At 34.4% G+C, this 13221-nt stretch overlaps 1 protein-coding gene across 1 annotated transcript; it reads left to right on the top strand.

The window, feature by feature from the left end:
- Nucleotides 1-812: 812 nt before the first annotated feature.
- LOC132642582 (E3 ubiquitin-protein ligase ATL42-like) lies at nt 813-2286 on the top strand. The gene has a single exon (XM_060359694.1). The coding sequence runs from the start codon at nt 970-972 to the stop codon at nt 2218-2220; it is 1251 nt and encodes a 416-aa protein (XP_060215677.1). The 5' UTR covers nt 813-969; the 3' UTR covers nt 2221-2286.
- Nucleotides 2287-13221: the final 10935 nt, after the last annotated feature.

The following is a 13221-nucleotide window of genomic DNA, read 5'->3' on the forward strand; positions in this document are numbered from 1 at the left end:
AGCAATATTCATTTTTTTTTATCACCTCCCCTCTCGTCGCATAATCTTCCAATGCAGGCTCTAACTCGGATGACTCAATTTGTTTACACTAGTTTCCAGAACTTATCTTAAAACAAGTACCAATTCATGTTACAGTATCTAAATAACACTGTCAAATTAAAGTTTTTTCCTGAGTTTCTCTTTTACAGAGATAGCCTTTATCCTGCCTAGTGAGATTGTCGGAAAATTCAACACTAACTGAAAGGGTGTAGTCAGATGGTTGGGATTTCTCCACCATTAATTAGATATCTCGGGGTCAAGCAGGAGGGAGGCAGAGGGGTGCAAGGGGGTTCAATTGAATCCCCTTCATTAAAAAATTATACTATGTAAATGGGGTAATTATTTTGCATATATATAAGTTGTTGAATCTCCTTGACATAATATTTTTTTGAATCCCCTTATTTGAATTCGTGGCTCCGCCACTGGGGTCAAGCTCTAGGAAGCGAGAACCTCTTAGTATGGAGCGTTTTACCCCCTGAGAGGACTTATACGGCGCGAATTCAAATTAGTCGAGTCAGTACGTTTCATACTGAATATCTAAAAAAAAATATTGGAAGTTCAGCCCTGGCTAGTTGTCCTCTAGGTATGAATGAGATGAAGTGCTTGCGTCAGAGGCTGCATCCTTTCAAAATTGAGTAGGTAAAAGATAACGATATTATTCTAATTTTATTAGGCCCCAAGTCAGAAGAATATGTGTTCATGTTTAAGCCTTCCCACATTTCCATCACTTACATAACATTCCCAGTTTTAAAACTTGGAGCAGACCTCACATCCACAAATAAAGAAAACAATCCGTGAAGATACCAAGAAAACAGACAAACCAGGTGGATACACTTGCCCAAATATAAAAAATAAATATTGAGACACAACAAACCAATGTCAAACTACCTTCTATAGTTTGAGAGCTTCTCTATACACAACATAAAGGAGATGTATTTTCATAAGCCTTTGATTTATCGGAAGTTCAATCTTTTCATGAATCGATTAAGTATCTTTTTAATGTTAGCAGTGCTTACTTTGAATGTGAGAGCTGATCATGAAGATTTGCCATCTTCAGAAGATGCTGTTAGCAGTTTCCAGCCAAGCCTTGCTGTTGTTATCGGTGTCCTTTCTATCATGTTTTCACTAACTTTTCTTCTACTCCTCTATGCCAAGTTCTGTCATAGGACATCTTCTCCTGTTCATAACAGCACCAACCTTCATATTCAGGATGGACTTGTTCGATCAGTGTCTCGTTCCTCAGGTATCGATAAAACTGTGGTGGAATCGCTCCCTTTTTTCAGATTCTCTCTACTGAAAGGGTCCAAACAAGGGCTTGAATGTGCTGTTTGCTTATCAAAATTTGAAGATATTGAAATTCTTAGATTGCTTCCTATGTGTAAACATGCCTTTCATATTGACTGTATTGATCAGTGGTTGGAAAAACATTCAACCTGCCCTCTTTGCAGGCATAAGATCAGTTCTGAAGACCTTTCATTACTTACATATTCAGATAGTTTGAGATTCTTATGGAATCAGTCAAGAGAGGAATCAAATTTGGAACTTTATATTCAAAGAGAGGGAAATGGATCCTCAAGATTTAGTATCGGGAGTAGCTTTAGGAAATCCGAAAAGGGTAAGAAGGAAGAAGAATTGCCAATACAAGAAAACAATGAGAAAGCACTACACAGGTTCAATCATAAGATCATAATCTCAGATGTTGTCTTCAAGAATCGATGGAGCAACGTAAGTTCTTCTGACCTGATATTCTTGAATTCGGAAATGCTTAATGGCATGAAAAGCAACAGATTCTCATCAATGGACAGAAACTCTGAGCAATCCACGGCGAGAAGAGTGATAGAAGAAGGTCAAAGGATGAATATCAAGGATGAAATGGAAAGGAAAAGATTGTTCGAGAGTAAATTCAAGCAAAATAGTCTTGTTGCAGCCCCTGTATCAGCAAGTACATCAAAAGTAGTAAATCAAAATGAGAAAAGATCCATGTCAGAAATTATAGTGCATCCAAGATTCTTAGATTTCAACAACAGGAATAGAGAGCTTTCAGTTCCACAAAACAATGTGAAAGAGGAAAGGAGGAGGAAGCTTTGGCTTCCAATTGTAAGGAGAACAGTCAAGTGGTTTGCTAATAGGGAAAGAAACTCAGTACAGACACAAAATACAACACAAACACTAAATGTATAGACTTTGCCTTCTTATTGTGGCATCCTAATTCTCTTCACTTCTGGTGCATCATGGAAGTAAAATTTGAACCTTCACAGATAATAATCTTAGTTCAGAAAAGCAGACAATTTTTTTCGTTTGTTTGTAATTTCCTTCTATAAGCAAGATTTTCAGTTACAAACTACTTTAACAGATTATAATAGTAAAAATGAAAGATTGTACTGATTCAGTTTCCCCAGGATAATCAAGGCAATTAGCAACTTTAATTGTGTGATCGGCTGTTAGGACGATGGGGACAATTTAAAGTAGTCAAGCTCAAGACGGATCCAGGACTTAAAGTTTATGGGATCGTGTAACGACTTCAAGTTAAAATGCAACAATAACTGAGTTCACAATCACAACATTTATGAATATTTTGTAATTTTCTTAATACAAAATACATGGCCTTAACAGAAGCTCCTAGGTTCACATGAACCTATACCTATAGGCTAGGTCTGCCCTGCTCAAGTTCTGATTGTTCTTATGGGGTTAATGAATCTTTCTCGAGATTCTTCTTTTTGGTTGGGGAGGAATAGAACGTGAATCATTCCACTATAGATGAAACAAAAAGGCTAGAATCTTTCTAATGATGCAAAAACATTTACTACATGACATTGCTGGATATGATTTATTGTATCAAAAGTGTTGACTTAGATGGTAAGTACATTTTCCTTTGTTAATTTTGTTTTAAGTTTCACCAGGCTCAATGTGAATGTAAATTAAGCTACCAATCCTGAGAAAAAAGTGGTATTTTAAATGTTGATCAAGTTGAGTATGTAGTTATACTAATAAAGAAAGCAACATTAAACAATAAGACTGTTGCCACCCTGGTTTTCTGCTTGGTTCTGCGAATCAAGCCATAGTTTCGAGGTTATGAAAATTATGGAGCAACCAATATAATTGAGGTTCTAAGAAATGAGAATCTCTTTCAAGTTTGAATTCAGCGAATCTTTTACAATAATAATACTACCTCTCCCAAATATTTGTCGTTTTAGTACAGTAAATTTGTTTTAAAATATTTCACGTTTTAAGAAAATAACAAGTTATTTATTTCTTTGTTTTCTAATCCACCCTTACTGTTTCAAAAATAATAACCAATAAGTTATTGGTTAAACGCAATTTTATAATTAGCTTGTGGTACCCTTTCTTCTGTATTTTTTACGGTGTGCTTTATTAAAGTAATTAATTTGCTGCACCCACTTTCTTCATTATTTTCTTTTTCATTTTGTGAAAGCTTTTGGTCTAACAAATCTTAAGATGTATCTCCATTGGCCTGCCTATTTACAAGACTGACTATTTTAATGATTCACTTACTTCATCTTCACCGCAAATATTCATTTTTATCATAAATCCTCTATCTATCTATATGCGGAATGGACTTTAAATCACTTAGTATTGCTTACTATTATGCTTTTGACAGGCTTGATACTCAATCTGTATTTTAGGCTGCTGACTTAAGGATTGACATTCATGACGTACTATAATTTAGTTTATGTACGCTTCTTGCTCTTTTAACTTTTATCATCGTTTTAAAAATTGAATTTCACTGTATATGTTATTCTTGGTGTGATTACTCATTTTAAAGTGTCCTAATAAATTAAACAATTAACACTACAAACATTATCGGTAGAAGGGATTCGTGTTCTATAACCAAATGTGACAAAACAAATTCAAAGAAATGTATCAAAAGTTAGTCGGAAAACTACAAGCATCATTTAATTTGTAGTCAATGAGGTGGGCAGTCCGGTGCACAAAGCATCCCGAATTAACAGGGTTCGGGAAAGGACCGCACCTCAAGAGGTATAATTAGACAGCATACTTTAATGCAAATATTAGTGATTGGCGCACAAAGCATCACGAATTAATAGGGTTCAGGGAAGGGCCGCACCTCAAGGGGGTGTAATTAGACAGCATACTTTAATGCAAATATTAGTAACTGCTTCCACAGCTCAAACCCGTGACCTATAGGTCGCACGGAGACCACTTTATCATTGCTCCAAGGCTTCCCTTCAAAATTTCCACAAGGCTTTTTCAACCTTTGTTTGACCAAAGTGCAATTTTTAAGGATTATTTAACTATAATAAAATAGTACATTATGATTTTGTCTTTAACTTGCTCATGCGACTTCCTTTAAATTAGTAAGTTCATAATTTAGGACTCAATTAGCGCCAATTTCAGGTAGGAATTCACAAACTAGGAAGTGACGTATACGTAGCCATTTCTGGAAGAAAGGATTACGAGGGTTAAGAACTTAAGATCACACATAAAGTCCCCCAAAAAAATACATAAAGCTCCAAAATCATTTTTGAAAATGCTAAGAAATCTATAATATGTTAATGCGTGGACTGCTCAAATGTTATTTATGTGTGTTGGACAAAAATTAGTTTCCGCTATATTTTTTTGCAGAAATATATATATACTGGTAACTAATAGGCTTGTATTAATACCAAGAGAATAATTACAAAACAGCCAAGCTATAACACAGCTTGCTAAATCTGATGAGTTCCCCTTCTAAACTATACGAAGGATAACTGGTAACTATACATCAGAACACCTTATTGCTTGCTATAGTCTATATATCTAACTCAGCTCGTATTCTATCAGAATTTGCATTGTAGCAGTCTTGTTTTCACTATTGAGGCAGCTCTAGCAGTACATACGCATGCTATTTCCTTTGCTAAGTGCACCCCTTGTGTCTCCCTTTTCTCAAAAACTCAGTTATTCCTCTCTTTCCACAGTGCAAATATAAATTTTGCATATACCATTCGTAACAGTTGATCCTGTGTTGTCTTGCCTTTGGAAAGGTTTAGGACTGTCTGGTATTGCTGGTTCCAGTTCTGTTGTACTGGCCAGTGGGTCTGCAACCATCTCATCAACCTTTGCCAAAGCGCCAAAGCACCTGTGCAAAATTGCAATAAAAAAAAAAAGTGATCTCTGTGTTCATTTCCAGTGTAACATATTTGACAGATTGGGTCTACTTGAATATTCCATTGTAGTAGTCTATCTGTGGTGAGGAGCCTGTTTTGAACTTGAAGCCACATAATAAATAGAGCTTTAGGTCTAGCTGAGTTCTGGACCAGTAAACTCGTCCATGGTGCTCTAGGAACCTCCCCTAGCGACTGCAAATACAGCTGTTTTATCATGCTTCTTTTGGGATTTGCCTGTAAAACATTAGAAGCAGCAACGAAGCAGTCTTTTGACCCTAGTATCTTCTTCACCATCCATCTTTTCAGAAATATATTTTCTCACGTTTGGTATCAATATAGTATGTAATAAATAAACTTTCTTTAACATTTTTAGCACTAGAAAATAATAATCCATAGGAAAATTAAGATATTACTCCCTCCGTTCACTTTTATTTGTTCATTATACTAAAAATAGATGTCCACTTTTACTTGTCCATTTTAAAAAATTAAAAAACAATTTATCATTTAGTTCCTAATTTATCCTTATTATTAACTATAATCATTTCCCAATGCATTTCCAAAACATTAGATTTATTATATTCAAAGGATGATTAGTGAATTAATTATTTTATTAATTATTTTTTAAGGGGTGTGTCAAGTCAAACATGAACAAGTAAAGTGGGCGGTTTCATGGCCAACCACGTAAAATTAAGGTTACAACAAAATTATATTTTACTATATTAGAAGCATGAGTTGGGGGTGGTTTCGTTGTCCACCTCCAACTCATGTAAATAAAAAATAAAAAAGTGGACCCTATACTAAAAATATCAAACAATATATTAAAAAAAAAGTGGATCCCATATTAAAAAAAAGCAATATAAAAAAAAAACGTGCACCCCATATTAAAAAATCAAACAATATTCATGTAATTCCCAAAGTATCTCCATTAAGTCAATAATGGTGGATTCATTGCCACATGCGTATCAACCCATTAGTGAAAGCAAATACAATTATTGTATAGCAAAAAACGTGGATCCCATATTATTGCTTTTCTTCAAAAGGTTAAGTAGTCAAACCGTACAATTTCCTTTCTTTTCTTATATTAGCCTGAGATCTAATCTAGATATTTAACTGTTGTATTTGCTATTCCGCTATGTCATTTATTTGTTATGTTTACTAAAATAAATATACTTAAAATATTTATATTTTAAAATAAGATAGAATTTAATTACTTTTTCATTTTTAATCTTATTCTAATGAATGTGAAAAAAGATTAATGTCGTAAAAGAAAAAATAATATTAAATAGAGATCAAATAATAAATAAGGTAAATTAGTCAAATTATAATTCTAATTGACGTTTCCTTAAAAAAAGTGCAAAAGACAACATGACAAGTAAAATGAGCTAAACCAAGAATATTCACCAAAAATTAAAAAATACTAGTTCTTCATTTAAATAGAAAATCAAATTTCTACTTTGTTTCATTTTAAACATGTAAAATTAATTTAATAATTTGAATTAGAATTATCCAAATCAAAATTTGATAAAAAATAATAAGTATTGTTTAGGTCCAATCTACATACATTAACAATAGAATATTTTACCTCTTTAAATTAATCGAATTAAAATTCAAAGTATCAACTGATGCTTAAATATTGCTATTGTTTTGTCTCAAAGAGAGGAAAATAGTTTCCTTTTAAACAAGTCTTATCTTTTAAAAAATATTAATAAATTTTTGCAAACTTTGTATTCTTAGCAAACACTAATATAATAAAGTTTTGGATACGGAGCACAAACTACAATGTTATATTAATCGTGTTTTGAACATAGTATATATATATATATATATATATATATGCATATATATATATATATATATATATATATATATATATATATATATATATATATATATGCATAAAAACAGTGCAAACTTATGTATATTTATTAGCAATATAAAATATATATATTATTACTTCCCAAACACAATTACATACACATAGATACACTATAATCTAAAGTGTTGGACGCACGGACATACACCATCTAGTTTGTTAAATCAAGGTTTCGGGTTTGCTGAAATTTATTATTGAAACGGATACATAGGTTGAAGTGGTTGAGGATTATTAATTCCCTGCAACAGAAGATACAGTATACAATTCGAGAATAAGAAAAAACAGCTTACAAATATTAAATTTAGCATGACGTTAGAAAAGTTGAATTGAAAATTTTCCCAAAAGATAATATATAAATAAACTTAATTAATATCGGAGCTGGTGGCATTATCACCATCTGTTTGGTGATGAGTGGGCTCATTACGACAAAATGATTTATAGCTACTACGGTTCTTCATGTTAAAAAAAAAAAAAAAAGATTGATACTCAGCTTCTTCCATTTTTACTTGTCCGCTTTATTAAAAATAATATCTATTTTTACTTGTTCAATCTGGATGATAATGTATCATTTCGTATCTATTTTATCCCTATTATTAATAATTAGGTTGAAAGCTTCAAGTAATTATTAGTGGCTGCACAACTTTTAAAGTATGTTTGATTGATTTCAATTATCTATAATAATAACGAATAATATAGTAAAATCGTCATTTTATCTATTGCTTCTTTAATTAAAAAGTGTGCAAAGTCAAATATGAACAAATAAAAATGGGCGGGAGAGTACTTGAATACTACTCATATAACATACTCCCTCGTATTTTTTTATTAATTCGTGCTAAAAAAAAAAGACCCCTTTTTATATTTGGATATAATTTACATTTATGTAATTATTTATAGCAACATAAAATATATATAACTTATTTAACACCATAAATTTTAAAAAAATCATTTTTTTAAAAATTTTATGTCTAATTAAATAAGTTGATATAAATTGAAACTTATAGAGTAAGCAATCTAAAACCATTCCTTATGTTGGACATATTCCTTATGTTGATTGGCTAAAAGACAATGATTTGGTATAAGGACTTATGAACCATGATGTCATTTATTATTAAGTGCATTCATTGCTGACACATCACCCATGTGTCTGTTTTCGAATATTACTAACTCTTACTATTTGGAGATGAATCACCCATGTGTCTGTTTTCGAATATTAGTTTACTTTATAGTCAGGAAAGAGCAACTTTTTGTCACATCTCCAGTGGAAAACAATTTTTTTGAACTTATATCTAATAGGTATTTGGAGATGAATTTAATTGTAGAATAATGATTTAAAGTTGAAGACAAATAATGGTATTTAAACCGTTCAAAATTTTATTTGGACATACATTTTACTTTAAAAAGTTAACGTTTTGTCAGTGAAAAAAGATTTTGCACTTAACTTAAAAAACTCATCTTAAAAACTAACCAAAACATCGGTGTATAAAGAAAATTAACAATTCCACCAAACCGATAATTTGAATTAAACTGGAAAAAAAATAATTGTGATTCGATTTGATTTGATTTGGTATTGAAAATAATACCCGACTGGGAACGTCCAAAATTTGGATCATAGAAAAATGAGGACTCTGTCGGCTTTGCAAACTTCCACCACCTGAGGTTTTTACCATGAAACCACAATTAAATTCCGACAACGGTACTACTTGGGTAACAAAATTCGTTACCCCTAAAGATGGATTGAGTTGTCGACTGCCTTCTCTCACGTTTGTCAGTTTGCTTCCGCCTCAATTCCAATCAATCATTGGAAACCTATATCTGATTCTTAATCCCAGAAGTCGATATAACTAGAAGCCTGTGATTCAGCCACGACGAGGGAGCTCCAATTCTCTGAGCAGTCGTCCTCCCAACCAACCCCGGTGAAGAAAGACTATCAAGAAAACTGAATTGCACAAAAGGGTAAGTCACTATCCTATGTTCCCCTATCACTAAAGAAGGCAAAGTTTATGTTAATATTGTAGATGACGACCTGAAAGAGCAGGAGGACTATTTCTAAGTCAGCCTTGATTGATTATGTTATAGGTGACACCCGGTATGTGAAATCCGTGCAGAGTTATGTGTTGAATTTCAGAAATTGTCACGCCCCAAAACCCACCCTAGACGTGACCGGCATCCAACGTCATGAACAACATCGAAAAAACCTAAACGACACAATAATAACACTTGAACCTGTCAGGTTCAATAGTCGCCTCCAACAGTTTATAAAATAAATGTAACAAATCATGAATATATGAATTAAATCAGCGGAAGTCTCAATAAGAATTATCAAAACCGATTATAAGGCCTCTTGTCAAGGCACAACTTCAAATATGTCTTTCAATTGATCATAATTAACAACAACAATTCCATGAGAAAATAAGAATATCACACATGCCAATACAGGCCCAAGAATCAAGCACATCGAAGGGGTGACCGTAGAGGTTCCCTTGTCACAGCGCACCACATCGGAATATGAAATTCAACGGTGGCTATCCTTCCTCCCGAATAGTTAGGCATAATCACACCCCAGGTAGCGAACCCGGAAGTGGCCACTCTTCCTCACGAATGGCTAGGCATCATCACACTAGGATCCATAGTGGCTACCCTTCCTCCCGAGTTGCTAGGCCAAACACAACAACAAAGTTCATAGCATAAAAGTCGGTTCACAATTTGTCTCAAAGTAGTCACACCATCAAATAACATTAAAGTTCATTATGCCATTACGAAAATCCATAATTTCATAGATAATCTTGAAAGCGTTCCACTTCTTTAAACAAGATTCCTTTGTCTTAGTTTCTTTGTAAAATCATCATACCAACAATTAACCATCATCACTGATCATCTCTTATAGAAGAAACGATTATGATTTCATATACATATATAGAGGATAATACAATCAAGGTTTAATGTGGGCTTGTCCCCTCACTTACACCAACCACAAGCAAAGACATGAATTAGGGTTTTGCATGAGAAGTTCAGCTCTTTATTCAGTAAAGAACCTTTGAGAAGAAAACATATATCCATGATGAGGTTTTTAAACGAAAGACATACCTTAGTATGTTAAACAAAGTTTAGCAATTCACTTTTTTAGTAAAGAACACCCAAACCCTAACTTGAATCACTTTAGGAAGAATTATGTTGCAAACCCTAGGTTTTAGTCACAAGAATCATGGGTTTGATGTTAGGATTGATAATCAATGATTAAGTTGTTCTTACCTTAGTGTTGGAGCCCTAGAGATATTTTCGTCCTTAGGGTTTTTGAGAGTGAAAAGAATGGAAGAAAACTAAAATTTTGCAACTTATATAATTTCAGCCCGTCAGGCACAATCGACGGTACAAACGACGGAGCGTCGAACAGATCGACGGAGTGTCGATCTGATCCGTCGAATGGTCTTTGTGCTAGGTCAATTCTACGGCACAAACGACGGAGCGTCGATCTGCTCCGTCAAAGTCATGAAATTTTCAGTGAGCAACTTTCTCTTCCTTACTTTCTACGATGCAAAGGACGGAGCGTCGAACAGATCGACGATACAAAGAACGACCATCAAACCTCCTTTTCGTGAAACTACAGTGAATTTTCATTTTGACCATCTCCTCTTGGGTCTTTAGCCTAAAGTCATGCACGTAACCCAACATATAAGGTTCCAAAGGACTCATACAATGCTTTCACACTCTATATGGATTTACGGGATGTTACAGAAATTTTGTGAGTAAACCCTATATTTTGTTGCACGATGAAGGCTAATGCACTTTTAGTTTTGATTCAGTAGAGGAATGTGATAAGGTCATTCAAGTAGATCCTTACACACTCCATAATAAACCATTTGTGCTTCAAAATTTGGAAATTGACTATGACTTCGACCTTGATTGCGTAACCACCATTCCATTATGGGTTATTTTCTGGCTTGCCGGTGAGGTATTGGTCTAGTAATGCTCTGAGTAACGTCGCTTGTGTTGCCGACCTCTATACACAGACAAGTTTACTGTTAATATTGACAGGATCTCTTATGCTCGTATACTGGTTGAAAATGATGTCTCTCGACCACTCCTTGAGTCCATTGAGATCATCACCCCTACTGGACTATCCATCAGGTGGTAAACTATGATTGAAGTCCCAAGTTTTGTACTGATTATATGAAATTTGAGCACAATGCTGATAACTATTGGAATGCTGAGGCAGATGTCCAAGAGCAGAATGGCTTCCAGGTGGTTAAAAAGAGACCCTGATTTTCGTAGTATTCTGGTAGCAGATATTTCCAGTACGAATACGAACCGTGAAACCGTGGTCTAACGATCCTTTTGACCTTCAGATTCAAAGCTAGATGTGTCAGAAAAGTTATCACGGGGATAACTGGCTTGTGGCAGTTAAGTGTTCATAGTGACGTTGCTTTTTGACCCTTCATTGTCGGCTCTTTCTATCATTGTGAAGCGTAATTCACCAAGTGTTGGATTGGGGAACCAAAATATATTAGTTGTGGATGAAGCTAAAAGCTCTTTAGGCAGGTTTAAAGGGACTGAATGCATACGTGGCTTCTTACATCGAAAAATTACAACTAGCTAGACAGGGGGTTGGAGATTCTAAAAGCTCAAATTGCTACTTAACCTCTTTGTCCACTATGGCTAGAACAGGAGAAGACCTTCTTAAATGATATCAGTAAGTGGAGTACTGTTGAGGAACGGGTTTTCAGACGAAAGTCCAGAGTTTGCTGGTTTTCTAGTGGAGATGCAAATACCAGATACTTTCACGTTTAAATAAAATTAAGGCAAGCAGGAATATTATAACCCCGTTATAATTCTAATGGTACTAAATTGCATGATGCTAGATTAGTGGAGGCTGAATTCATCTTATTTTTCTCCCACTTAATGAGTTCAGTTGCTGAGGAGTTACCCTGTCCAAATACTGAAGTTATAAGGAGTGACCCTTGTCTCACTTATCAACAAAAGTGTCTTCTGATCACTCCTATTAGTGATCATGAGATACTAGTTGCTATCAAGGGCATGCCACATGAGAAAGCTCCAGGTATTGATAGTTATCCAATTGAGTTCTTTACTTAGAACGGGACAATGATTAAATCTGATGTCTTAGCTGCAGTGAAGGAGTTTTGTGCCTTTGGAAAGCTTCTTAAAACTTTTAGTTGCATTTCCATTACACTTGTACTTAAAGTCCCTTCCGCTACACATGTCAAATACTATAGACTTATAGCATGCTTCACTACTTTTTATAAGATTATTACCAAAGTCTTAACAAAAAGGAATAAGAGTGTTATTTGTCATATACTTAGCCCATCACAATCAGCTTTCATTGAGGGTAGGAGTATCATTGAAAACATACTCTTTAGTCATGAGTTGTTAAAAATGGTATTAAAAGAAAGTCTATCTCCAAGATGTTTTATGAAAGTTGACCTCAGGAAGACTTATAACTTTATTGAATGGAGTTTCTTTGAAAAATGCTTGAAGAATTGGGGTTCCTCTATAAATTCATCCTCTAGATAATAAAGTGTATATCTACAGTTTTCTATTTTTTGGTGTTGAATGATGGTCTCTCTAACCCATTCCAGGAGAAAAGAGGGGTAAGGCAAGAGGACCCTATGCTCCCTTACCTCTTTGTCATTGCTATGAAATATTTACAATGGGAACTATACTGCTTGGACTTCACAAGGACTTCAAATTCCCCCTAAGGTGCAAGAAGATTGGTGTGGTACATATTTGCTTTGCCGATGACTTACTGATGCTCTGTAAGGCAGATGTGAAGTCAATTCAACTTCTTCAGGATGCTTTTCACAAATTTTCTGCTGCTTTAGGGTTGCAAGAAAAGTTCTATCTATGTCTAGTGTCTCCTTGGCATTGAAGCAGGAAATCCTATTTCCACCTTGGGCTATGCTGAGGGTGAGATCCCTTTCAAATTGGGGGTTTCTCTATCCTCAAAGAAGTTCACTGTCTCCAAAATGTCTTCTACTGGTGGAAAAGATCACTGAGAGAATAAGGTGTTGGTTAGCTAAATTTCTCGCTTATGCTGGCAGGATTCAACGGATAAAGTCAGTCATCTTTGGTATCCAAACCTACCAGGCACAAATATTTATATTGCCCAAGAAGATACTAAAGATGATTGATTGTGTGTGCAGAACCTTTTTTTGTACTGACTCAGCCAAT

The sequence above is a fragment of the Lycium barbarum genome, chromosome 5 (assembly GCF_019175385.1).
Source record: "Lycium barbarum isolate Lr01 chromosome 5, ASM1917538v2, whole genome shotgun sequence".
NCBI classification, from domain to species: Eukaryota; Viridiplantae; Streptophyta; class Magnoliopsida; order Solanales; family Solanaceae; genus Lycium; species Lycium barbarum.

Coding starts and splice junctions, on each gene's coding strand:
- LOC132642582 (XM_060359694.1), top strand. CDS start 970: ATGTATTTTCATAAGCCTTTGATTTATCGGAAGTTCAATCTTTTCATG.